Below are 27622 nucleotides of genomic sequence, written 5' to 3'. Positions count from 1 at the left end.
CTGTCACCACTGATAAATCCACCATAATTGAGAATTTCAATAAGCATTTTTCTACGGCTGGCCATGCTTTCCACCTGGCTACTCCTACCCCGGACAACAGCACTGCACCCCCAACAGCAACTCGCCCAAGCCTTCCCCATTTCTCCTTCTCCCAAATCCATTCAGCTGATGTTCTGAAAGAGCTGCAAAATCTGGACCCCTACAAATCAGCCGGGCTAGACAATCTGGACCCTTTCTTTCTAAAATTATCTGCCGAAATTGTTGCCACCCCTATTACTAGCCTGTTCAACCTCTCTTTCGTGTCGTCTGAGATTCCCAAAGATTGGAAAGCAGCTGCGGTCATCCCCCTCTTCAAAGGGGGGGACACTCTTGACCCAAACTGCTACAGACCTATATCTATCCTACCGTGCCTTTCTAAGGTCTTCGAAAGCCAAGTCAACAAACAGATTACCGACCATTTCGAATCTCACCATACCTTCTCTGCTATGCAATCCGGTTTCAGAGCTGGTCATGGGTGCACCTCAGCCACGCTCAAGGTCCTAAACGATATCTTAACCGCCATCGATAAGAAACATTACTGTGCAGCCGTATTCATTGATCTGGCCAAGGCTTTCGACTCTGTCAATCACCATATCCTCATCGGCAGACTCGACAGCCTTGGTTTCTCAAATGATTGCCTCGCCTGGTTCACCAACTACTTCTCTGATAGAGTTCAGTGTGTCAAATCGGAGGGTCTGCTGTCCGGACCTCTGGCAGTCTCTATGGGGGTGCCACAGGGTTCAATTCTTGGACCGACTCTCTTCTCTGTATACATCAATGAGGTCGCTCTTGCTGCTGGTGAGTCCCTGATCCACCTCTACGCAGACGACACCATTCTGTATACTTCCGGCCCTTCTTTGGACACTGTGTTAACAACCCTCCAGGCAAGCTTCAATGCCATACAACTCTCCTTCCGTGGCCTCCAATTGCTCTTAAATACAAGTAAAACTAAATGCATGCTCTTCAACCGATCGCTACCTGCACCTACCCGCCTGTCCAACATCACTACTCTGGACGGCTCTGACTTAGAATACGTGGACAACTACAAATACTTAGGTGTCTGGTTAGACTGTAAACTCTCCTTCCAGACCCATATCAAACATCTCCAATCCAAAGTTAAATCTAGAATTGGCTTCCTATTTCGCAACAAAGCATCCTTCACTCATGCTGCCAAACATACCCTTGTAAAACTGACCATCCTACCAATCCTCGACTTTGGCGATGTCATTTACAAAATAGCCTCCAATACCCTACTCAACAAATTGGATGCAGTCTATCACAGTGCAATCCGTTTTATCACCAAAGCCCCATATACTACCCACCATTGCGACCTGTACGCTCTCGTTGGCTGGCCCTCGCTTCATACTCGTCGCCAAACCCACTGGCTCCATGTCATCTACAAGACCCTGCTAGGTAAAGTCCCCCCTTATCTCAGCTCGCTGGTCACCATAGCATCTCCCACCTGTAGCACACGCTCCAGCAGGTATATCTCTCTAGTCACCCCCAAAACCAATTCTTTCTTTGGCCGCCTCTCCTTCCAGTTCTCTGCTGCCAATGACTGGAACGAACTACAAAAATCTCTGAAACTGGAAACACTTATCTCCCTCACTAGCTTTAAGCACCAACTGTCAGAGCAGCTCACAGATTACTGCACCTGTACATAGCCCACCTATAATTTAGCCCAAACAACTACCTCTTTCCCAACTGTATTTAATTTTAATTTATTTATTTTGCTCCTTTGCACCCCATTATTTTTTATTTCTACTTTGCTCATTCTTCCATTGCTAAACTACCATTCCAGTATTTTACTTGCTATATTGTATTTACTTTGCCATCATGGCCTTTTTTGCCTTTACCTCCCTTCTCACCTCATTTGCTCACATTGTATATAGACTTGTTTATACTGCATTATTGACTGTATGTTTGTTTTTACTCCATGTGTAACTCTGTGTCGTTTTATCTGTCGAACTGCTTTGCTTTATCTTGGCCAGGTCGCAACTGTAAATTAGAACTTGTTCTCAACTTGCCTACCTGGTTAAATAAAGGTAAATAACTTAATTTAATGGTTGCCATACATTTAGTTTTGCATTCTACATAGAACTGGAGTTGTTTCTTGAACATCTTCCTCTGATTTTTCCCCCCCCCAACTAAATTACCATTAAAATAAGTGCAGCGAGTTTGACAACGCGGCAGATTGAATCCCTGCTATGGTGGTATAAGAGAGTTTATTTATTTAAGCAGTCTGGCACCCCCACACGCTTGACCCCAACGTTTTAATCAAGCTTCTACAAGCCCATATTTTTGTTATGCCGTGGCAGGGCTCCTTCTGCTGTGACCAGTATGACAGCTAGAGTTAATGGAAACATCTGAAGCTGTAGCTCATTGTCTAATGTACACTTTAAACATCAAAATGCAATGCATCTCGTGTTACGTAATCCTGTCAAACTGATACTTAGCGACAAATTGAATTCCAAGGGAACTTGATTTGCCTGGAGTCTTCATGAATAACGCACCCTCCAGAAACACAAATGAGCAGGTGGTCTCAGGAAATCTAAGCAGGCAAACAGTATCATCTAGTTGTCTGTGATTACAGCATATTGAAGCGACGATGACAATGGGAAAACATGAAAAGGTGGTTGTATTTCTGTACTGTATTACCAGTACTACCCCAGGATCTTCATCTAGGCTACAAACAACCACCCCAAACAACAGCAAGCAGTGGTTCCCCAACTTCCACCACACAAATAAGACATTCACCAGAGTTGAAAGAGTTCACTTTGAGAAAAGTGAACAAAATGGCATATTTACATTAAAACAAAGTATTGTAAAATGTCACTGAATAATTCTAAAATGCATGGACCTCTTATTTCCACATCCACACTAACAGTACAAGTTGAACTGGCAAACCTCAACCACAAGAGGGCCGACAAAGTGTTATTGATGAGACGAAGGCATGCAGCATATCCTTCTCTTTCACTCACAGGGCACGCAAGTAACTTTCAAACATGTTAGACTATTCGAGGGGAAGTGTAGTTAGGGTTTATTAATGTTGCTCATTTTAAATGTATTTTATATGGAAGACTGCATCCCTGAAAAATAGCCTGTATAGTCCCACGTGCTTGGCATCCATTTTAAAACATTTAAACCATAACAATAAAGAGCGCTAAGATAACTACACAAAAGCAGACATGACAGCTATTAACAACTATGTATTAAAAGAGAAATATACAGAGAAAAAAAACATTTTTTTTGGGGGGGGGGGGTTCTTGTACAACAACAAAAAAGACACTGAAGAGGTCATTCGGAGGATTCACACAGTGTTGTGAGGCGGTTCTGTGGAGAGAAAAGTGAACGTGAGTTATGGTAACGGCTACTGTTTACACACACGGGTTTGACATAGAAATCCACTTCAACACCGCTCGATAAACATGAGTAATATGTAAAACGCCATCATAGATGGATGTGTTCTGAAAGAAGACAGGTGGAAGATTATAATAGATGCCGCATTATAAAAACAACCATACAATGTGCAATTCACATTTCTATATAACAAAATGCATAGCATTTACAGTACTGAAAGATGGCATGGCGTTACATTCAGGGTTGTTCTGAACAAAAGGAGCACATACTGTGAGAATTTACCATGAAAGTACCTGAATGCACACAACTCCCGTTTGTGCAAACCAAAATGACAATGCATTTCTCTAAAGTGCCTTGTGAAAGCTCAACACTTAGCTAGTCATGTTGGCAGAAGAATAATCTTTTAAATAGCACACCCTGATCCAGATATGTAATTGGACCGTAGATGTGCAAATGTAGTCTTTACTGTAATCTTTTCATTTGGAGATTGCCATAACCTGCTATTACGGTTATGCATAACGCATCCCTTTCTCTTCTGTTAGAAGCATGACATATGGATGTGGCCATATTGTATAGTTCTATTTGGTGAAGACCATACCTGAAGCAGACGGATGCTCCTCATGGCTGTCTCATCCAGCTGTCCCAGGTCCACAGTGTCCATCTGACTGGCCAGCAGCTGAATGCACTGGAACCAAAAAAAACTCAGGTCAGCAGAGGAACTTTCTTAACACACATGAAATGTGCCAATGACGTCGACAAGTACTTTAGAAAAATATATATAAATAAAAAACACACCCGCATACAAATGAGTGGATTTGGCTATTTCAGCCACACCCATTGCTGACAGGTGTACAAAACTGAGCACACCGCCATGCAATCTCCATAGACAAACATTGTCAGTAGAACTGCCTTCCTGAAGAGGTCAGTGACTTTCAAGGTGGCTCCATCATAGGATGCCACCTTTCCAACAAGTGAGTGTGTCAAATTTCTGCCCTGGTCAACTGTAAGTACTGTTATTGTGAAGTGAAAACATCTAGGAACAACAACGGCTCAGCCACAAAGTGGTAGGCCACAAGCTCACAGAACGGGACCGCTGAAGCGTGTAAAAAATTGTCTATCCTCAGTTGAAACACTCACTACAGAGTTCCAAACTTCCTCTGGAAACAACGTCAGCACAAGAACAGTTCGTTGGGAGCTTCATGAAATGGTTTTCCATGGCCAAGCAACCGCACAAGCCTAAGATCACAATGCGCAATGCCAAGCGTCGGCTGGAGTTGTGTTAAGCTCGCCGCCATTGGACTTTGGGGCAGTGGAAACGTGTTCTCTGGAGTGATAAATCCCGCTTCACCATCCGGTAGGCCGATGGACGAATCTGGGTTTGGCGGATGCCAAGGAGAACCCTGCCCGAATGCATAGTGCCAACTGTAAAGTTTGGTGGAGGAGGAATCATTATTCCCGGGGCTGTTTTTCATGGTTCGGGTCCCTTAGTTTCAACTTTGTGGAAGGACCTTTCCTGTTTCAGCATAACAATGCAGCACAAAGCGAGGTCCATACAGAAATGATTTGTCGAGATCAGTGTGGAAGAAGTTGAAAGGCCTGCAGAGTGCTCTGACATCAACCCCATCGAACACCTTTTGGTTGATTTGGAAAGCTGACTGCGAGCCATGCCTAATCACCCAACAACATCGCTCGACCTCACTAATGCTCTAATGAACTTGAAACTCTGAACCCGCTCCACTACAGCCCCGTCAATGTGAATGGGGGTGTGTTCAGACCTCCTTTTCCAGTAGTCCACGATCAGCTCCTTTGTCCTGCTCAAGTTGAGGGGGAGGTTGTTGTCCTGGCACTACACTGCTAGGTCTCTGACGTCCCTTTAGGCTGTCTCCATCTTTTGCCAATATCAGTTCTTTTTAAGTCTTGGTTCAATAGTTTCTACCCCCCTTAGAGATTGTCAGTTGGATAGGTTCTCTGCAAGGTTTTGTATATCTTAACTAACAGATGAGTATTTTTTTCTGACTCAAATAGGATTCCCTCAGCATTGTGCTGATGACAATTCTTTCAGGTTGAAATTTCATGATATAAAACTTAAGTTGCATATATTTGAAAATGTTTACATTGGTCAATCCAAAATAGTTTTTTTCTTGAATTATGTCATGGAAATAATTGTACACGCGTAACATAAACAGTCAGAGGGGCTAGTGAGGGTATTTAGCCAAGTCAGATGGTCGTGCATACTGTTCAGTACGGATCAGTCTAAAAATGGAGGCTGCTTACCTCTCCATTCCCCACAGGAACATTGATGACGATATCATTACCGCCTCCTGAGATGGGGGAGCCATTGACCGAGATACTGTAAACCCTCTCCTTGTGGCGGGGTATCCTCACCGCTGGGGTCTTGGGAAGCCTGGGATATATGACGACAACAAGTCAAGCAGTGGTACCCAATGTTGCTTTGAGGGCCTGTGTGTCCCAACTGGAACATTTTACTATGGGAAAGACTGGATAGACTGTTCTCTAACAACAACCAGCTTTAGGCAAAAATTGTCATGGACAAGCCACAGAACATTACCTACTGCCACTTTACCTGGAGTCAAAGCGTGGTGTGATGAGAGGGGTAGTGCCCATGAGGGAACTGTCCAACATGTTCCTGGAAGGAGTGACCAGTGGCTTCCTACTGGACCTGAAGTGGCAAATTAATATTAGCAAGTCATTTTTGTACAACCATAAAACACAAACAAAAATATTTTCAGATTCCAGCTGAAAGGGTCCTACTTTCTGATGGACGAGTTCCGCTTGCTGACTGACAGTGCTTTGGCTCTCTTTGACGTTGGAGGTTTCCTAGTTGATTTACCCTGAGAAATAGAGAAGAAATGGGCGATGAGGCAACAGTGTAAGTCTTCAGCTTGAGCTAGACATGGCTTGGTACTAATAATGACTCGGGCTATCATTTGGAATAAAATGCAAGAGCCTAAAAGAAAGGAGACTATTGAGGACTACATTGAGTCACACGGTAAGTCTCCATAACCTTGCAACAAAAAAAAAAAATACAGCACTAACCTTCTTCCCTGTGGCCGTAAAAGTGTTCTCCTCATCCTCTGAACTTGTCCTGGCTCCACCCCTTTTCAACTTTGCTGCAGAGGGGAGCAGAGTAACTTTAACATCCAGAGGGATTCAAAGGAGACACATAACCTATAACAACTGGTATATAGCAAATACTTACCTTTTTTAACAGTCTTGGGGGGAATAGTATGGACTTCAGCCATAACACTCTCAACTTGGGCAGCCTCCTCTACTTTCTGGAAGTAGACAAATAAGAGTGAAGAGCGACTCTGGCTGGGTGGCATTATCTGTGGTGTCAAAACCATGGCCTGACTTAATAATTCATAAACTGTTGGTTTTTCTATTTTAATTTAGAAAACCTACCTTGGCATCCTCCACTGGTGACACGGGTGACTTTGGTTTCTCTGACCCTGAAGGGATGAAGGAGAAGTGTCAGTTCGTCAGATAAAACATATCTCTAACCCACCTTTCGCCAAATCAAAATCATATGTCACGTGTGCCGAATACAACCGGTGTAGGCCTTACTGTGAAATGCTTACTTAAGCCCTCAACCAATGATGCAGTTAAGAGAAATAAGAGTTAAAATAGTATCTAAATTTTACCCAGAATAAAGTCTAACAAAAAAAAGTTACAATAAAATAAATAACAAGTGAAGCTATATACAGGGGGTACCGGAACAGAGTCAATGTGCAGGGTACAGGTTAGCCGAGGTAAAGGGACTATGCATAGATAATAAACAGCGAGTGGGGTGGCATGTAGCCTAGTGGTTAGAGTTTTGGCCCAGTAAGCGAGAAGTTGCTAGATCGAATCCCCGAGCTGACAAGGTAAAAAAAAATCTGTCTTTCTGCCCCTGAATAAGGCAGTTAACCCACTGTTTCCATGCCATCATTGTAAATATAAATGTTGTTAAATGACTTCTAGTTAAAAAATTCATTTAAACATTTAAAAAGCAGCAGCACAAAAGGAGAGGGTCAATGCAGATAGTTCAGGTAGCCATTTCATTAACTGTTCAACAGTCTTATGGCTTGCGGGTAGAAGCTGTTGAGCCTTTTGGACCTAGACTTGGCGCTCCGGTACCGCTTGCTGTGCGGTAGCTGAGAGAACAGTCAGGTGCATGCTTCTTCACTTAGCTAGCCAGCTAACTTACCACAATGCTCAAGCCAGTTCATCTGTCTCACTGCCTTTGGCAGCTTGATCACAGCCATGTTGTAGAAGTTGTCTGCATCTTTCAGGAGGCTGTTTGTCTTCTCCTTCAGCCTTTCAACTACGGTTTTAACTGCAAAGACAACGTGTGATTGGATAAGTTACACCAAAGTGAATTCACAAACGGTGGTTTCTGTTCATATAACGTTAATGGCTAGCAGCCAACTTGCATCTACATGTTCTTTGTCATCCATACCCTCACTGTCGAAATCTTCGAGAAAAGCCTCCAATTTGTCCAATTTGGGGTTTTTACGTTGTTTGGTCGTCCTCTTTGGTCGTCCCATGACTCTCTGTATATTGGTAACGTACACTAAATTAGTAATGGTGCGTGGGCTAGCAAAACAGGTAAAATGTTGCTAGTTACTGTTAGCTAGCCCCTTTCCGGAAATGTTGTTAGCTAGGCTACGTTAACGTTAGTAGTTAGCCAGATTGAAGCTACTCCGTTTAAAAATGACTGTTTCATTTCAGATTTGAAATACATACAATGTTAATCTAAACAATGAGATTGTTTGACAAATGAACTTTAATTGTGATTTACCTGGCGATGTTTTCTTTATTTTCTAGTTAGCGAGTTAATCCTGCTGCCTCCCTCTCTTTCCAGTTGGCGAAATTTTCAAATGTACACGCAGACAATGCCGGAGATCAGCCAATGAGGATACGCTTTCGCTTGGCGTCATTTTTTACCTATAATTTCGAAGAACGTTCACGTCACTTGTCCTGAATGTGAACTAGGATGCCTGCGTTATTGTCGCGTAACCAAGTATTGAGGAAAAAAAGCTTGGAGAACAATCAAGAAAGTATGTAATTCAGTGTTGGCTGAATGCAAGCCTTTAATGGTTTCACTTGGAAACATAGAAGAGCAGTTGAGGGCGTTTCAAAAGATCCAAATCGCCAACACCTCTCTTCACACTTTTCCTGATCTGCACCAGCGTCTTCACTTCAAGCTCCTACAGGGCAGTAGACATAATGTAAGATACATGGTAGCTCACTCCATAAACTCATGAGAGAGCTTGAACACATTTTGTAACCACAGATGACCCTCTTATTTGGCCCTCTTATTTCTCTCCAGTCTGTGCGAGATGCTATCAGTAATCAGGTTCAGGTTCCTGTTGTATGAGCAGAATCTCGACACCCTTGCTACCTACACCCAGAGATCTGCAGTCGCTCCATCCATCGCTTGGAGTGGCTTCAGGATGCGGGGCATTACTGTCATCAACAGTATCCTTTCTGTGTCACTGTATTACTGTACCATTACTAATGATGCACAATAAATGGTCATTGTGAGCATGCCACTAGACTGCATACTGCCGCGGAAGGCTTGATGCTGAAACGCATCACTTCCGTGTGTGGCATTGTAAATCTTGAAATCTACCATTTGGTAAAGGTTGTTTCTATTGTTGATTTGTGTGAGAAAGATAGTTGATCATCATCTGCGTGCACAGGTTCCTGAGAAGAAAGAACGTGCTGCAGACACTGAGGGCTGATGACCCCTGCCTTCTGGAAACTGCTCCCAAGAGAGATCTGGGTCCCTGAAAACAGCGAAGAAGAGAGCATATCAGGTAAACCCATATATGGTGCTCTATTTTCCGTATATCCAGTGCCTTCAAAAAGTATTCACATCCCTGGACCTTTTTCCTCATTTTGTAGTTACAAAGTGGGATTAAAATGGATTTAATTGTCATTTTTGTCAACGAGCTACACAATACTCTAATGTCAAAGTGGAAGAAAAAGGCTTACTTTAAAAAATATATGTATGAAAAATAAGACACTAATATATCTTGATCAGATAAGTATTCACATCCGGAGTCAATAAAATGAATGAATGACATTGTATTTGTTCTCAAATCGCCAAATGGCAATCCATCCCTTATGGGATTAATTGACACATTTAACAAACACTATAATAATTCATTGTGGTAATTAAATGATCATTCTTCTTCCGGCGTTCTCTGCATTGCGCAACAATGGGATTGAGGTTTCCTGGCCATGGACCCAAAATATTGATGTTTTGTTCCCCGAGCCACTTAGTTATCACTTTTGCCTTATGGCAAGGTGCTCCATCATGCTGGAAAGGGCATTGTTCGTCACCAAACTGTTCCTGGATGTTTGGGAGGATGTGTTGGTACCATTCTTTATTCATGGCTTTGTTCTTAGGCAAAATTGTGAGTGAGCCCACTCCCTTGGCTGCGAAGCAACCCCACACATGAATGGTCTCAGGATGCTTTACTGTTGGCAAGACACAGGACTGATGGTAGCGCTCACCTTGTCTTCTCCGGACAAGCTTTTTTCTGGAGGCCCCAAACAATCGCAAAGGGGATTCATCAGAGAAAATGACTTTACCCCAGTCCTCAGCAGTCCAATCCCTGTACCTTTTGCAGAATATCAGTCTGTCCCTGATGTTTTTCCTGGAGAGAAGTGGCTTCTTTGCTGCCCTTCTTGACACCAGGCCATCCTCATAAAGTCTTCACCACACTGTGCGTGCAGATGCACTCACACCTGCCTGCTGCCATTCCTGAGCAAACTCTGTACTGGTGGTGCCCCGAGCCCGCAGCTGAATCAACTTTAGGAGACGGTCCTGGCGCTTGCTGGACTTCCTTGGGTGCCCTGCTGCCTTCTTCACAACAATTGAACCGCTCTCCTTGAAGTTCTTGATGATCTGATAAATGGTTGATTTAGGTGCAATCTTACTAGCAGCAAAATCCTTGCCTGCGAAGCCCTTTTTGTGCAAAGCAATGATGACGGCACGTGTTTTCTTGCAGGTAACCATGAATGACAGAGGAAGAACAATGATTCCAAGTACCACCCTCCTTTTGAAGCTTCCAGTCTGTTATTCGAACTCAAACAGCATGACAGAGTGATCTCCAGCCTTGTCCTCGTCAACACTCACACCTGTGTTAACGAGAGAATCACTGACATGATGTCAGCTGGTCCTTTTGTGGCAGGGCTGAAATGCAGTGGAAATGTTTTTGGGGGGGATTCAATTCATTTGCATGGCAAAGAGGGACTTTGCAATTCATTGCAATTCATCTGATCACTCTTCATAACATTCTGGAGTATATGCAAATTGCCATCATACAAACTGAGGCAGCAGACTTTGTGAAAATTTATATTTGTGTCATTCTCAAAACTTTTGGCCACGACTGTAGACCTCCACAAGTCTGGTTCATCCTTGGGAGCAATTTCCAAACGCCTGAAGGTATCACATTCATCTGTGCAAACAATAGTAAGCAAGTACAAACACCATGGGACCACGCAGCCGTCATACCGCTCAGGAAGGAGATGCGTTCTGTCTCCTAGAAAATGAACGTACTTTGGTGCGAAAAGTGCAAATCAATTCCAGAACAACAGCAAAGGACCTTGTGAAGATGCTGGAGGAAACAGGTACAAAAGTATCTATATCCACAGTAAACCAGACTATGGTTTGCAACTGCACATGTGGACAAAGATCATACTTTTTGGAGAAATGTCCTCGGGTCTGATGAAACAGGAGGCTTGCACGCCGAAGAACACCATCCCAACTGTGAAGCACCGGGGTGGCAGCATCATGTTGTGGGGGTGCTTTGCTGCAGGAGGGACTGGTGCTCTTCACAAAAGAGATGGCATCATGAAGCATGAAAATTATGTGGATATATTGACGTAACATCTCAAGACATCAGTCAGGAAGTTAAAGCATGGTCGCAAATGGGTTTTCTAAATGGACAATGACCCCAAGCATACTTTCAAAGTTGTGGCAAAATGGCTTAAGGACAACAAAGTCAAGGTATTGGAGTGGCCATCACAAAGCCCTGACCTCAAGCCCATAGAAACTTTGTGGGCAGAACCGAAAAAGCATGTGCGAGCAAGGAGGCCTACAAACCTGACTCAGTTACAGTAGCTCTGTCAGGAGAAATGGGCCAAAATTCACCCAACTTATTGTGGGAAGCTTGTGGAAGGCTATCCGAAACGTTTGACCCAAGTTAAACAATTTAAAGGCAATGCTACCAAATACTAATTGAGTGCATGTAAACTTCTGACCCACTGGGAATGTGATGAAAGACATAAAAGCTGAAATAAATAATTTTCTCAACTATTATTTGGACATTTCATATTCTTAAAATAAAGTGGTGATCCTAACTGACCTAAGACAGTGCATTTTTACTAAGACTAAATGTCAGGAATTGTGAAAAATGGAGTTTAAATGTATTTGGCTGAGGTGTATGTGAACGACCGACTTCAAATGTAGATAAGAGGGTTCTAGCATTGTATTTTCCAATTTAGTTCTCAGGAAACATATGTCTTTATTAAAATCTTCCTCAAAATGTCACATTTTCGTTACCTGAGAACAAGCGAGCAAACCCCTTCTCCCACTCCTTAAGTACCTGTGTAATATCAGAATTCAGTCCCCTGTGCCATGACTTCCATTGGAATTTTCTTATGTCGTTTTGGTTCTAACTTGTTTATTTGGCTCCAAAACTGTTGAGGATTTCTTGTCTGTATCTCCTCAAGGTGTAATAACTGCCCTCTCTGATATCTCCGTTTAAAAAGGCACAGTCTTTCATCAAACACATGCTGTTTTTTCTTAAATTTCTTCCAACACTGTTCTCTTGTATTCCTATCTTTACACTGTATAAAAAAGTACTCAGCCTTCCTTGCGCATTTACTGACCATAGATCCCTTAACTCATCATTCCAATAAGGCTTGTTCGGCTTGTATTCTTTATTCACATTTTTCAGAATATATAATGTCACAAAATGTTTCATAACACACATCTAAATCAAATGTTGTTTCGATGAGTTCCATCAGAGCTCTACATGCCATTTCAGAACATAGAAAGTCATTTTGGCACATTTCTTTTCTTACATTTAGGCCTATGACAATACCTGGTTGAGAAAGTTTGTGGCCAACAGAAAATATCATAAATAAGAAAGAGTGATCAGGAAGTCTACTTATTTTCTCCAATTAAGTCAAAACATCTGCATTCTTCAACCATCAGTGTAGGAGATAACACCTTAAATCCCAAACAAGTTTCTATTCTAGACAGTTGTATAGTCCACCACAGCTTTTCCTTTGCCGATATGGATGTAAAGCTGTCGCTTAAGGGTCATAACCTTCCATTACAGATACACATTTTAGAGTCACAAAGAAATTGTTTTAAGAAATGATTTTAATTCACAAAGGAATTTAACCCGCAATGGACTATCATCAATATCATTTATATAGTCATCTAACCTCCCAATTCGACTGTTAAGATCACCACATATGTAAATAGCATCTGCTTCTGTATATAGGTATATTTGACTTAACAAATGACCATCTCTACCCCATGTGGACTGTTCAGGTGGCAAATAGCATGAAAACACAACGAAACAATCTGACTCCCTATGTTCAAAGCTCAAACCAATAATTCCTTCTATGGCTTTATCGATCATTTCAATTTTATATGCTTTCCTCATATCAGACTTTACACATATTCCCTTTCACGTGAGTGTTCCTGTTGTGTCCATACCATACATACCCTTCAATATCGACAGTTTCTTGCCGAGGCAAATGCTTTTCATTTATTGAGATAATGTCTGGGTTTAAGGATTTTAGTATTGTTATTCGTAATTTATTGTTCAGTGTGGTCCATCTGTTCACATTCCCAATGTACTATTGAAATCGAATCTCGTAGGGGATGGGAAGCCCCTCAGTATGTAGTAGGTCTGTCCACCCCCTGTCCACGTTGTCCTTCTGGTTGATCTCGTTTCATGACCCGTCCGCTTCCCGTGACAAAATAGTCATTTCCTCCGTGTATTTCTCTCAGCTGCGTCTTGAAGTTCAGTTATATAAGGCGATCAGTGTGGGACTTAGATGATCAAAGGAAGACTGTTATAAATCAGGATGGTCTCGCAGCTTTTGTTTTTTCCCGTAACAGAGCCACTTTCTCCTCCACAGACCGACACTCCACCTTCACAACCTCGGGACCTTTACCTCTCTCCATCATCCTCTCAACTGCAATCACCTGTTTCGCAGCCTAGGCCTACCGATATCAACCCGGTTCACTTTCAAGATTAGGTCCTCGTTTTAATCAGCAGGCAGTCCTACCACTATTATAGACACGTATGGGTCGAATGCTGTTTTGGCAAGGCCTATTCTCCCAGAGTCTAGGAATTCTACACGGGACTCCAGACGTCCAACTTCAAGAGTTATGTGGTCACGTTATTATTCTCCAATTGAGTCAGCAAAGCTGTATGATTATCCTGAATGGCTTTCTCCAAAGATGCACGTAAACTTTACTATTCATTCCTTTTTCAATACTCAGTTTAATTAGACTCCTTATCTCCGTCATGCTATTGGCACTTTCTTTATTTGATCCATTCTGCTCCATGCTTTTCTCACCACTGCGTAGATTTCTACCGGAGTCCATACGTTTTAGCGGTAAAGTGTTAAATAGCGGTAAAATGTAACATAGCTAGGCTAGCCAGATTACTCGCCAAACAACCCCCGACAAGTATGTCTATTGACTGTCTTTTCACCATCAACTGGGTTTCAGCTTTTTCATTTTTTAATTCATTTGTAAACATTTCTAAAAACATAATTCCACTTTGACATTATGGGGTATTGTGTGGCACATGTTCGAATCACCGGCGATTACAGCTGTGAGTCTTTCTGGGTAAGTATCTAAGAGCTTTGCCCACCTAGATTGTACAATATTTGACCATTATTATTAAACAAATTATTCAAGCTCTGTCATGTTGGTTGTTGATAATTGCTACACAGCCATTTTCAAATCTTGCCATAGCCATTTTCAAGCCGATTTAAGTCAAAACTGTAACTAGGCCACTCATGAACATTCAATGTTTTCTTGGTAAGCAACTCCAGTGTGTATTTGGCCTCATATTTTCGATAATTGTCCTGCTGAAATGGGAGTTAGTCTCCCCGTGTCTGTTGGAAAGCAGACGGAACCAAGTTTTTTTCTCTAGGAGTTTGCATGTGCTTAGCTCTATTCCATTTATTTTTATTTTAAAAAACTAGTCCTTGACAATGACAAGTATACCCATACCATGATGCAGCCAGCACCATGCTTGAAAATATGAAGAGTGGTACTCATTGATATGTTTGGGGCAAATCCAACAACAACACTTTGAATTCAGGACAAAAAGTACATTCCTGTGCCACATTTTTTGCAGTATTCCTTTGTACCATATTGCAAGCAGGATGCATGTTTTTGAATATTTTTTTATTCTGTACAGGCATCCTTTTCACTCTGTCATTTATGTTAGTATTGTTGAGTAACTACAATGTTGTTGATCCATCGTCAATCACAGCCATCAAATTCTGTAACCGTTTTAAAATCACCATTGGCTTCCTAGTGAAATCCTTGAGCAGTTTCTTTCCACTCCAGCAACTGAGTTAGGAAGGACGCCTGTATCTTTGTAGTGACTGGGTGTATTGATACACCAAAGTGTAGTCAATACTGTAACTGCACCATCTACCAATAGGTGCCCTTCTTTGTGAACCACTGGAAAACATTCCTGGTCGAATCTGTGCTTGAAATTCACTGCTCGGCTGAGGGACCTTACAGATAATTGTATGTGTGGGGTACAGAGATGCGGTAGTAATTTGAAAATCATGTTAAAATCCTATTGCACACAGTGAGTCCATGCAACTTATTGTGTCCTGTTAAGCACATTTTTACTCCAACTTATTTAGGTTTGCCATCACAAAAGGGTTGAATACTTTGATGCAAGCTTTCATTTCTTATTAATTTGTAAACATTTCTAAAAACGTATTTCCACTTTGACATTATGGGGTATTGTGTGGCATAATCTCAATGTAATCCATTTTAAATTCAGGCTGTAACAGCAAAATGTGGAAAAGTCAAGGGGTGTGTATACTTTCTGAAGGCATTGTAATTACCCTCACTGAATTTAATAAACTAATGATGTAGTTATTCTACACCGTTTAAGTGTCCTTTTTCATTGAGTCCTAGTAAAATGAGAACCACCTGAAAAGTAGACCATTTAAAAATAAGACTAATGGCTTGAAGGGTAAAGGAACAGACTGGGTTCGGGTTGACTTAGACTTTGGATGTGTCAACCCTGATAGGAGCAGAGCACCTGGATGTGAACAAGGCAGAGGACCATGAGGTAGACAGAGCATGTTAGAATTGTCACAGAGCTCTGCTACAACAGCAAAGACCAGGGCCCATATTCACAAAGCATCTCAGGTAAAAGGTCCTAGGAATCCTGATAAAACTTGTTTTTAAAACAATTTTTTAAAAACTCCCAGCTCAGAGTAGATTTTAAGACAATGCCCAGACAAACTCTCAGCTGGAAATCACGACAGTTTGAGGTACCGCAAAGGATCGTTCTAAAAACGAATTCGCTTTGGCACAGTCGGCCTCAAGTCACTTGCCAATAATGTTTCATACAACTCGTGAAAGGTCTATAAAATTGTTATCGAACACAATCAAAGGCAACATAATTCCTAGATTCCTTCAAGTGCCCAATTTAGGCATCTTTAAAAAATACAAATAAAATACGTGGTATTGCACTCCAAAGGGATAACTTGAAATAACAATGTAATTCAATAATGGAAATACATTTATTTATTAACCTATTTGTCATAAGTATTTAGGCATATCATCTGAAATCATTGGTAGAGGCACAAGAGATACTGTTGCATATACTGTAGATCTAGATTATTTATGGATTGACGATATAGAATTAGAAAACACGAACAACTCCAAAGCAATTGCATGTGGCACAGGAACCACTGACTCACTGGATTATTGATCAAGACATCTGCTGGTAACTTAACTGTTTAGGACAGCTCATGAGGTGTCCTAAATATCTGTCGACTAGGTGTGACTTGACTAAAGAGGCTTCACGCATTGCTTTTATTTTTTACCCATAAGAGAACGAGTAAAATGTCTCTATTCTCAGCATTTATGACCAATTGTCTATTCTGAGATGCTTTGTGGATACGGGCCCTGAGCTAGAATAGTATAACTTCTGACTAAGCGAAAATAAATTCTGTGGAAAAACAATGAAATGAAATTATAAATATAACATTTTTACGTTTTTCTTTCTCCAACTATCGGGTTTATTCAGGATGGCTGCCCCTTTCCCTCACCTCACATGGTTTGCCCTTGCTGCCCTGAAAGATACAATTCATTTGACAGCAATTCCAAACAGCCTGTAAGAGGGCTAGATTGATCCATCACTATGTGCAAAGGGAACACTTTCTGTTTGGAGTTGTGCACAGCTGAACATTGAGCACATGGCACCTTCAATATTCTGGGCAAACTTCAAAACACCATCAGTTTGTCATGAACTATAACATATGGAACGAAAAAGTTCAAACTTACTAAAATACCCTTGGAATAAACAGTTTATTCTGTTACAATTTTGACTTATTCAAACTCAATGAAGTAGTGCCGAGACTCACAAATGTAATAGTCATCGGAGAAGAATTGTGAAAGAAAATCACTCCAATCTTCACACCACAAGTCACAAAACCATAATATTTTAAAAGGTGTTTATGGTGATTGATGTCGTGTCTTCCAGGCAGAATATTGTGATCTGTCCACGCACTAATACCAAATATCACAGTGTAAGACATGTGTAATGAAGTCAATAAGGGAATACATGAGGCGGATAATGATAGGCATTATGGAAACAGCCTCAATTATATATATATATATATATATATATAAATAAACAATTGAGGCCGTGACAAAATACATTTGAAATAAATATTTACAGTACATCAAAATGCATCACAGTAGAAGAACGCGAGAGAACGGCAGAGTTTCAAATCTAATGCGCCACATCTTCAAAAACCTTCCAAGTCACAACACCTCACCTCCACTACAGTCAGTCACAGTTTGTCCTACTCCAGCCTTCTACTTCCTCTTCTCGTTCTCAACCTTGCACCTTCCCATACTCCAACCTTGTGGACATTCTTCTTCACATCTTTTCTCTGGACTACACATATTCCTTTAGTGGTACGCTGTTGGAGGTGATCGGTTTCGGAGGATCAGATGCGAGGGGGGAGGGGCGCGTGTTAGGAAAGCTCCGGCCCATGTACCCCCGGTGGTACTCCCCTCCTCTGCTCTCGATATGGGGGCAGGTGCTGCTCAGCACTGCCCCGCTGATCATCAGAATAACCGCAGATGCCCAGCCCAGGTAGATCGCCTGACCCAGCTCTCGCTTGTACATGACAGGCACTTTGGGGTTGTAGAAGTCCTGGACCACCGTGTTGGCGGTCCAGGAGACGGGCACCAGCACGCACAGGCCCGTCAGGATGAATAGCACGCCGCCGGAGAGGGCGATGCCTGCCTTGGCGCGGCGGTCGTCACCAGCGCACGTGGTGCATTTCATTCCACAGCAGGACACGGTGCACGACAGCCAGCCCAGGAAAATTGCCACACACATGAGGGCACGAGCTGCCTGGAGGTCCGGGGGCAGAGCCAGAATGGAGTCGTAGGTCTTGCACTGCATGTGGCCCGTGGCCTGGTAGATGCAGTTCATCCAGATGCCCTCCCACTTGATCTCGGAGGTGAGGATGTTGCTGCCGATGAAGGCAGACACCTTCCACTGAGGCAAGGCAGTCACAGCGATGGCCATGACCCAACCTGTTACCGCACAGGTGAAGCTGATCAATTGCATGCCTGTGTTGACCATGATGGCTGCTCTTGATGTCTTCTGACCACCTGAAACTGACCTTTACCCTTGTCTATGTCGTCTTTCTCACTTCAAGGCCCACTCCTTTGCTATACCTGCCTGCTCTGTCTGGGCCTTTCACAGTCCTGAATGTTGAGTCACTCACTGTCCTTTTCTGAAATTACTTTCCTTTCTCAAGCTTCTTATGTCTCCGTTTCTTTTCAACATCAGATGTCTTCAATTTAGCTTTTCTTTTTTAACTCAAGGTTTTTCCCCCCCAGTGATCAGAGTGACAGGTGGTGGCAGAGGGAGAAAAGACTCCATTGCTTTCCTTCCGCTTTATCTTTTGAAATTATTCATTATTTAAGATCCAATGACTGTGCAGCCACTTGTGGCAGCTCCCCTATTTTGGATTGATTGAGCTTCAGAGACGTCACCATCACACCCAGTGGGTTTGTGCGTAGGGTACAATTGGATGTCAGCAGTTCTGGCCCTGTAACCTCACACTAACCCAAGCGCGGAGCTGATTACATGAAAAGTGTCTATTACCCCACAGGTTTGGTGTGGCCTTACCTAGATGGGTCATGCCAATAGAACCTGATACTCGATCAAGGGACATTGCTGAAGATGTACGCCATCGCTGGAAGTCAAAAACAACTGATACAGTCCCATGAGCAAAGAGGTTCCACAGAAGGTAAACAAAACAAAAAGACCGATGTCTTGATCAAGCGCAAATAAGGGCTTGGTCCAATTCTGGCCTTTGTCCAAGTGCATCCAAACTATGCCTCCAAATGCACCAAAGCTTGATGGTTGATGCAAAACAAGTTTCACCGCTACAGCTTAAAATGGAGTTACGGTGTCTTGGAGAACAAAGCCTTGGAAAATGAAGCGGCGCCTGCTGGAGTGTCTTCGTCACAAAGGGCTCAGCCTGCCAAAGCCACTTCAGACTCTACGCAGGTTCAGCTTTCTGCCCCCCACCCCACACCCAATTGGGTCAGTCCAACCCGGGTGTTAGGGTTGATAGTAGGTAAGACTACTTAGTCAGACTGCCAGGTAAGTGGAATAGTCAGTCCATCCCTCCCATCTTCAGAACAGCCTCAGTTTACTGTCAACCTGTGAGAGCAACACTGTGTGCCTGGAGAGAGAGAGGGAACGAGACAGTACAGGGGGAGGGAGAGTGGTATCTGTAGGTCGATCAATAAACAAAGCCAATCCAGGGGGCCCATACAATGGGTCTTAAATGCTCTGCTTTGCTCTACTCGTCTCTAAAGGAGCATTTTACATCTGTTTTATGTCTGGGGGTTGCAGAAAAAGGAAGAGATGGCTAAAAAGGGGGCTAGGTGGAGTGGATGTGTGTGAGCAGAATGAACTGGACTACAAAGCTTAACACCCGCATGAGAAATACAGGTCAGGTGTAAGCATTCCCTTTCCATCAAAGGTGGTGTTACCTAAACAAGTGCTATTAAAATGTAATCAAACATTTCATTTATTGAATGTATAAATTGAGGTAGTTTGATTCTTTCACTCTTGGATAAAAATATGGTCACAAATAAAATGGCGGATATCCCACTTCATGGATTATAAATCAATGGATTTACACTTTACTGCTGCCTTCAGTTACAAGTGCAACTGTGTATACTGGCCAATAGCCCAACTGTGATGGAGAACAAATTAAATTTTTATTTCTGCTCATGACATCATTGATCCTTGGTGTGCCTATGTTGATTAATTAAATATGGCAACAAGATCCGCGGTTTGAGTTTCCCCTTCTTGTGTGAGTAGGACCTCTCCTTGACAACAGTGGTCATGACAACAGCACAGGAGCGGGGGAAAGGGGAGCAGAGTCAAAGGATAGCTGTCTATTGTGAATGAGACATGTTTACCTGTGGTACTACATTTGATGAATACCACAGCATAAGAAATCCACTGGAATCATTAACGCACACACACGACAGTCAAAATAAATGATTGACAAATATATTGCCAGGTTTCCATTGATTTGTCTAGTCGGTGCTTCAAAAAGGCTGTACACACAATGTTTTACAGAACAGGATGTGTGCGCATACACCCGAACACACATAAGTAGTACATTTAAGATGGACATCCCCGAGTGTATTCATCTCTGAGATAGAACTATCAGCTGACCACATTACTTATTGTCCCAAGTCAACAAATGCTGTCAACAAGTACCCTAGAGACTTCAGATTTTTATCTTTGGAACATGATACAGTGGCATTGTCATAAAATGACAGCTTCTTATCTTTGGTTACCTTAAACTGTGAGTAAGGAGGGTTTTTTCCCCCAGGAGTCCCATCTCCTCAGACTGCTATTTGTCAGCCAATGAGCCAATAACAGACCTGCCCCCACACAGAGAAAACAATGCCATCTACTGGCCTATGCATGTAATCACTCAACAAATGTATTAGTACATTTATTAGTAAGAATATATTATAAAATGGAACAGAAGACTAGCGTTTTCCCTTTGTGTCATGTGTGGTGTTGGGATAAAAATAAGGAATAAAGAGGAAACACCAGCATATGATATAGGCATAAAATACCAATTTATTACTTTACACAATAACAAATATTCCCTGCAGGCAACAAAAAAAAAAAGTTTAAAACATGTCACATAGCAATACAGCAAGTGATTGGGCACCCTTGTGGGAGGGGCCTGAGGAAGCCCCACCCCTCCCCAGCAGGTCAGACAGGGTACTGTTCTATTGCTGTTGGACAGTCACACAGCTCAGACCACTAGCAGAAAACAGCAGAGCTACACACGAGAATAAAGAAAAAAAAAAAAAAAATGTACTTACACTTACAATGTCAAATAACAAATCTGTAGATATATCAAAGAGGAATTAAAAAATAAATCATGCTCTCTTTCAAACGGGGCACAGAAAGAATGGATCGTTAAAAATGTTATAAAGAGGTATTCCTGTGGCTGTGGACGCCTTGGGCGAGGCCCCCCACAGAGAGGAAGTGCGCTTGTGTGGGTGGCCAGCAGGGTGGCGCCACGAGACTAGGGAGCCCCGAGAGGCGTGGCATGGGCACAAACCAGGAAGTGGAGGCCTAAATGGACGCTACACTGGGGCCTGTGAGGGGTCGAGGGGTAAAGTCTTTACCGGGCCCACGTTTGAAGAAAGTACCTCGTTTGTCTTCGGGTCACGATGCAAAGGCTCGAACGCTCAACCTCCAGCGGCCTGTGCCTCCGTTTTTTTTTTTTATACTGACATTTGTGTAGGAATCTTTCAAAAACATCTTGAAGAGACTGGACAATATTGCTAGCCTAAAACAGTCTCACTAAATTCATATACATTTACCCAATATTTCTTCTCCTTCTGTCTCACTTGATTCTAAAGAGTTTATTTTTATTAATTTTTTTATTTTATATTTAGGGACAATACTCTGGCATGCAGGTGAGAAAAGTCTAAATGTTTTGACCTTTTTTCTCAGTGCCTAAAGAGCTAGTCCACCGAATGCACATTCCCACTGATTGATACAGGCAACAAACAAAATAATAGTTCCAGAAACGGCGACAGAGAGCAGACCAACAGCCACGTCGACAAGAAGAATTATACATTTTTACACATTCGAAAACTGGATTTAGAGTTAATATTGCTTTGCAATGATAATATGTTCAAAACTGAGGAGTCATCACCGCCTTTTGGATCCCCTGCTAGGAGACCACACCCACATCCTGCACACTCCTCCAGTCTGGTCACACCCACAGAGGACAACACCTGGCTCTCTGCAGCCCCCTTTCCCCGTAGGAAAACTAGTGCACGTCTTCAACAGCTCAGCCCCGCCCCTCAAAACTTATTGCATGCAATGCCTGGAAACCCACCATGCTTCGCTCCCACAGGCCGGTGCCCAAGCCCTCGACAGATAGGGGCTCAAACTCAATCATAGCAAACCTGCTGCTTTACGGATGGTTTATTACAAAAGGTTTTTTCGCAGAGCCGACCCCCCCTGGCGAGGTGGGTGCACCGCAGTCGAGCCCCCCCCCCCCCCCCCCCCATCCTCACCGCAGTCTTGCACGGCAATAACCTTAACCACGACTAGTTAAATAGGATCTTTGACCGAGGTCGTGACTGGTCAGGTGTTCTTAGGTCCATGGGCAGTGTTTATGCTTTATGTCAATTCATATCCGGTTTTCAAAACCTTATTTAAAAAATTTAAAAAACACCAAAAGTTTAGACTTGAATAGATATACTTGTTCAAATACACACAAACAGTCATAGATACACATTATGAAGTTCTAAAAATTCTACTCATTGCCTATTTCATACTTCTTTTTACCACTCGCTCGGTCCCAGTTTCTTTCTAATGCCAGCTCTGATTGTCAACTTTCTTCCATTTCGAACCGAAATCCCCTGCTGCCAACAGTACTCCTCTGCCTCCTGTTTTACCAGTCTGGGGTAACGGTGATAGCTCAACAGAGATCTTTCCTACTGGAGAACACAGCCAAACCCTTCCCTACTACATCACTGAGGAGCAGAAGGGAGCATAAACCGATACACCTTGGGCCTCCCTCCACCGTAGGCCAGAATGCTACCAAAGTGTGCAAATCTAAACCCAGCCACTCTTACCCTGATCTCATAACTACACATCCGATTGCTGCCAGTCTGATAATTATCATAATCGTAGATAACAACAACATCAAATATAACTACTAAGTCTGAACAACAGTTAAGATTAGCCACAAAACGGTTTTATATTAAACTCTTACAAATTCTGCTTTTTGATTCTGATGTATAAATGCATAAAAAGGTAAGAGAGAGTGCCCTCTGTTGCTTGCCTAGCGTCCCGGGTCAGTGCAATGAATTGGCCGGTAGCAAAGGAGACCGCAAAAGTTAAGCGAATGGGTTTTCCGCCTCCGAAAAATTCAGACGACTAGCGCCTTGCTAAAAAAAAACGTGCGCCGCCCTAACAATGTCATAACCATTCAGACAAACAGGTTTAAGGGATGAATCCCCTTCCTCACATGGGGCACCAAATAAGGCGGCTTAGCCCAATGCCGTAACCCCGCCAAAGCTCTCAACCATTCAATAGGTCCCAATGCCGAGTCAATCACATCGGCTAAACCACGGTTGCTACTGCTACACATACACCCACCGGCCTCTGTGAAGCCTGTATAGTTCAATCTGTTCTATAGATGTAAATATTTATATGTCATGTGTGAATATATTTAAAAAAAAACATCAAATCTGAGGCATTTACAGCAGTTCTTGATTTTCCCTTTACAATTCAGTGGCCTGCCATGAAACACACACACACACACACACACACACACGTATATACACAAACACACACGCACACACACAAACACACACGCACACACTCAAGCACTTAATTCTTCGCTAAATGGGAGAAGACTAATGGGTATGGATACCCAGGTGACCTCGCTTGTAAAAGACTGAAGGAGAAAGTTAAAACACGATCATAAAAGAAAAAAAAATATATATATATCATTCTCAAAAGATCCTCTCCACCCATGTTTCCATGCTAACCCCCCAACCCAAGAACTTGACAGATTTTCGCCCCGAAAGGGCTTTGAGGTAAAAAGTAGTCCTGCTTAGCTGGGAGAGCTAAGAGCTGCCACTGACAATTGGCGTCAGTCCGCTCCATTGCTCAGTTTATCTTTCAAAAACAAGAGACATTCAAAAACAAACAACGCCCACCCCCTCCAAAAAAAAAAAATGGCTCAACTTGTGTTTTTTTGTTTGTTTTCTCTGTGCATCGGAAACCCCAACGGTCTCTCGGTGCCGGATTGCTGGTAGAGGGCGGCTTCGATCGGGAACGCCGGATGTCGTCTTTCCCAAAAAGGAAAATACTCCACTGGCTTCGAACCGCTTTGGTGCACATCAAGACGCAAGACAAAGATAGAGAAAGACTGGCAAAAAGAGAGAGAGGAGAGATAGAGGACAGAACTGCACACATTGCTCACGTGGCTCAGGCGAAATACATAGTGTGCTGAGTGTCATAGTGGATCTGGACTGCCTTGGCCAGGGCAAGGGGGTCCCGACCGTTACTCTGGCCCGACACGTGGCTGCCCTCCGCACTGCAGGACAGGACGAGAGAGATGGGCCAGATACATGACAAAAGAGAAAAATAAAACAAATCCACTACTGTTGGGCTCCACCAACTGTAGTCGTATTAAACAACATGTACCGTAATGTATTTGTGTCAACATGCCAAACAAAAACGGTATATTCAGTAAAGCTAGATACATAATGTTGCAGATATAAATCGAACATATAGGGCAGCTAACAGAGTCCATTCGTGTCTGTTCTGACTAAAATAACATTTCCTGTTTATCCGTGATACCCCTCAGTATTCTCGCCTTGTGCCTTGCCACTTTCATCATTACCTGTCGTGATCTTTGTCCACCAGGTGGTAGCGGGCGCGGAAGGCCACCAGCCGGGCGTAGTAGGCTGGCGCGGGGATGGAGACAGAGCGGGTGCAGCGGACGTAGGTGTGGCACAGCTGGTAGGTGAGCAGCTGGAGCTCGTCGGCCGTGAAGCAGTTGTCGTCCCACAGGACGTGGTAGTGGGAGGGCCGGCTGGTGCCCTGGATCCCAGCATGGCTGCACAGGTAGAAGTCAAACTCGGAGGGGTGGGTGATTGTGCTGTCCACCGTGGTTCCAGCTGGGACGTTGCCACTCTTTCCAACCTGTAGGGGGAGATAGCTGTGATTACAGACAGACATGCTGGAGTGCTCGTCAAAAAAGGGGCCATTGTTGCAACCCCTCTAACTTCAGCTGTGTCTAAATCATCAATCCAGTGAAATGCCAGCTCAGAGGTTACTCCAAGGATATGTGGTTGGAGAGGTGCATTTAAAAAGTATTGGAACACTGCCACAGCCCTCGATGCCCTCCCTCATGAAATACTGTTCGTAGAAGTTGCCCCTAACCACAGATACAGGGTCAGAGGTTTCATCCCCCTGATACAGTTGGGTAATCTGATCCTATACCTGCGGATAATTTAAACCTCTACATCAGGGGTGTCAACTCAATTCCTGGAGGGCTGCGTGTCTTCGCTCCTCCCATGTACTTGAAAGATATATATTTGTTTAAGATAAATTGCTTAGGAACTCCCATCAAAAACCAGACACAGCCCTCCAGGAATGGAGTTTGACAGCCCTGCTCTACACGGGTCTCCGCTCACTCTCTCGGTCTTGTCTGAGCAGAAGAGGCGGGTGTGGTGGCGTTTCTGAACCACGATGTAGGTGATGCCCGGTCGGTAGTCCTCCTCTAGGCTGATACAGGCCTTCCTGATGGCAATCAGCTCTGGCCACGCCACCTACACACAGTCACACACACACGGGGAAGAGATTTATAAAAAAAGTGAGCTTCACATTGAATGGAAAATTGCATTGCTATGACTCTCTGGTTGAAGCCAAGTCGGCGGCGTTAACATCAGAATTGGTCTACCATTTAGTCACATTTCGTGACCCTTTGACTTGGCTGTGCGAGTAAAGAAAAATGGATTGGTCACATTACATGGTCACCTCACTCAAATTTAAAAAAACGTCCTATTTGTTTGCTGGCTAAAACCATGATCTGGTCAAACAGTTTTATTTATTTAGCCTTTATTTAACCAGGTAGGATAGTTGAGAACAAGTTCTCATTTACAACTGCGACCTGGCCAAGATAAAGCAAAGCAATGTGACAAACAGAGTTACACATGGAATAACAAACATACAGTCAATAACACAATAGAAAAAGTCTATATATATACGGTGTGTGCAAATGAGGTAAGGCAATAAATTGTCCATAGTGGCAAAATAATTACAATTTGGCAATTAAACAACACTGGAGTGATAAATGTGCAGAAGATGAATATGCAAGTAGAGATACTGGGTTGCAAAGGAGCAAAAAAACTAAATTACCTGCAGGATCACCTGCAGGATCATCAGAGACCAGCCACCCAGACAGCTGATGAAAATGGGTGTCCCTGGCTCCCAAGTGGGTGGGGCCTATGCCCTCCCAGGCCCAGCCATGGCTGTGCCCCTGCCCAGTCGTGACATCTATCGATTAGGCCCTAATTTATTCATTTCAATTGACAGATTTACTTATATGAACTGTAACTACGAACTGCAACAAACACTCAAACTGGACAGTTCTCAATCTCTTCATTCAAAGACTTAATCATTGACACTCTTACTGACAGTTGTGGCTGCTTTGTGTGATGTATTGTTGTCTCTAACCTTCTTGCCCTTTGTGCTGTTGTCTGTGCCCAATAATGTTTGTACCATGTTCTGTGCTGCTACCATGTTGTGTTGCTACCATGCTGTGTTATGTGTTGCTGCCTTGCTATGTTGTCTTAGGTCTCTCTTTATGTAGTGTTGTCTCTCGTCGTGATGTGTGTTTTGTCCTATATTTATATTGTATTTATTTATTTTAATCCCAGGGCCCCGTCCCCGCAGTAGGCCTTTTGGTAGGCCGTCATTGTAAATAAGAATATGTTCCGAACCCTTTATTTTCGGCACTAAACTACTTCCATAAATTTTTTCCATTAGTTTTGTGTTTGTGCTAGACCAAAACAACCAACATGTACGTGCTCGTGAGCGACTCACCTTTCCATAAAATGGTGAAGCCCAAACTGTTCGAACGCTAGACAGACGCTGTAAAAGCAGTAAAATCGAGTACCGTGACGATTGTGTGGGTCGTAGAGCAAAACGGAAAACACTATCGAACACCGTCATATTTTGAAGGACAAACCGGTCGGGCGCTACAGACATTTGTACTAAGACTGATTTTTCGGGATGTCTCATTGGTCTGAAAAACACCGCTGTTGCTCTGCCACCTTTCACCGCAGATGCGGAAGGGCGACATTGGTGGATTGAGATAAATAAAAGCCTTTCGTTGAATGTATTTTTTTTATTGTTGTAAATGTTCTCTCTAGATTAAACAGACAGATTTGATGGGGAAGCACGTGAAATGCACATCTGCCACTGAGTGCAAAGGGTAACAGGCTACAACATTTTTTTTAGGACACTCAATTGACTGTTTAATAGATTAATACATAGCCGTGGGTATTATATGTAGTGTCAGCGATCTACCTCATGTGTTCTGAGTTCACTTCCTTGTGGTGAATTAAGACCCCTATGACATAAGTGCACAAATATTTAGGCAAATTCATCTCTATTGCACAACGAAATTGAGAAGCCCTATTTCAAAAGAAAAATATAACACAATACATGGCAATCACTGGATTAGGTTGCACATCAAATGATCTTGAATCATGCATTTCTGCTTGGATGTGTTCGATGAAACGACTTACTTCTTGACGAGCCTACCATCGCAGAAATCTACGACAATCTAATGACTT

The 27622-nt window shown here is 43.0% G+C and overlaps 3 protein-coding genes across 8 annotated transcripts in view; all 3 read right to left on the bottom strand.

Annotated features, from left to right (window-relative positions):
* Positions 1-2659: 2659 nt before the first annotated feature.
* On the bottom strand, positions 2660-8622 carry cdca8 (cell division cycle associated 8). The gene is made up of 11 exons (XM_020505662.2): positions 8201-8622; positions 7859-7952; positions 7607-7735; positions 6823-6869; positions 6620-6695; positions 6457-6530; positions 6172-6251; positions 5984-6079; positions 5674-5803; positions 3998-4084; positions 2660-3372 (listed from the first exon to the last, which is right to left on the bottom strand). The coding sequence occupies exons 2-11, from the start codon at positions 7944-7946 to the stop codon at positions 3337-3339; spliced, it is 843 nt and encodes a 280-aa protein (XP_020361251.1). The 5' UTR covers positions 7947-7952; positions 8201-8622; the 3' UTR covers positions 2660-3336.
* Positions 8623-17396: 8774 nt separating this feature from the next.
* Positions 17397-18955, bottom strand: LOC109908144 (claudin-7-like). Its single transcript, XM_020506653.2, has one exon. The coding sequence runs from the start codon at positions 18309-18311 to the stop codon at positions 17613-17615; it is 699 nt and encodes a 232-aa protein (XP_020362242.1). The 5' UTR covers positions 18312-18955; the 3' UTR covers positions 17397-17612.
* Positions 18956-20827: 1872 nt separating this feature from the next.
* The window catches only part of LOC109907597 (protein argonaute-4), a 31656-nt gene continuing 24861 nt past the window's right edge, over positions 20828-27622 (bottom strand). For all 6 annotated transcript variants that reach the window (XM_020505654.2, XM_020505657.2, XM_020505658.2 and 3 more), the window contains exons 15-17: positions 25457-25591; positions 24661-24962; positions 20828-24351 (exon numbers count right to left, since the gene is read on the bottom strand). In XM_020505654.2, the coding sequence (XP_020361243.1) occupies positions 24243-24351; positions 24661-24962; positions 25457-25591 (546 nt within the window). In that variant the 3' untranslated portion in view covers positions 20828-24242. The remainder of the gene's footprint in view (positions 24352-24660; positions 24963-25456; positions 25592-27622) is intronic.

Source organism: Oncorhynchus kisutch, linkage group LG17 (assembly GCF_002021735.2).
Source record: "Oncorhynchus kisutch isolate 150728-3 linkage group LG17, Okis_V2, whole genome shotgun sequence".
NCBI lineage: Eukaryota > Metazoa > Chordata > Actinopteri > Salmoniformes > Salmonidae > Oncorhynchus > Oncorhynchus kisutch.
Note: the sequence above shows the minus strand (reverse complement) of the source record. Positions and strands in the feature narration are given on the sequence as shown.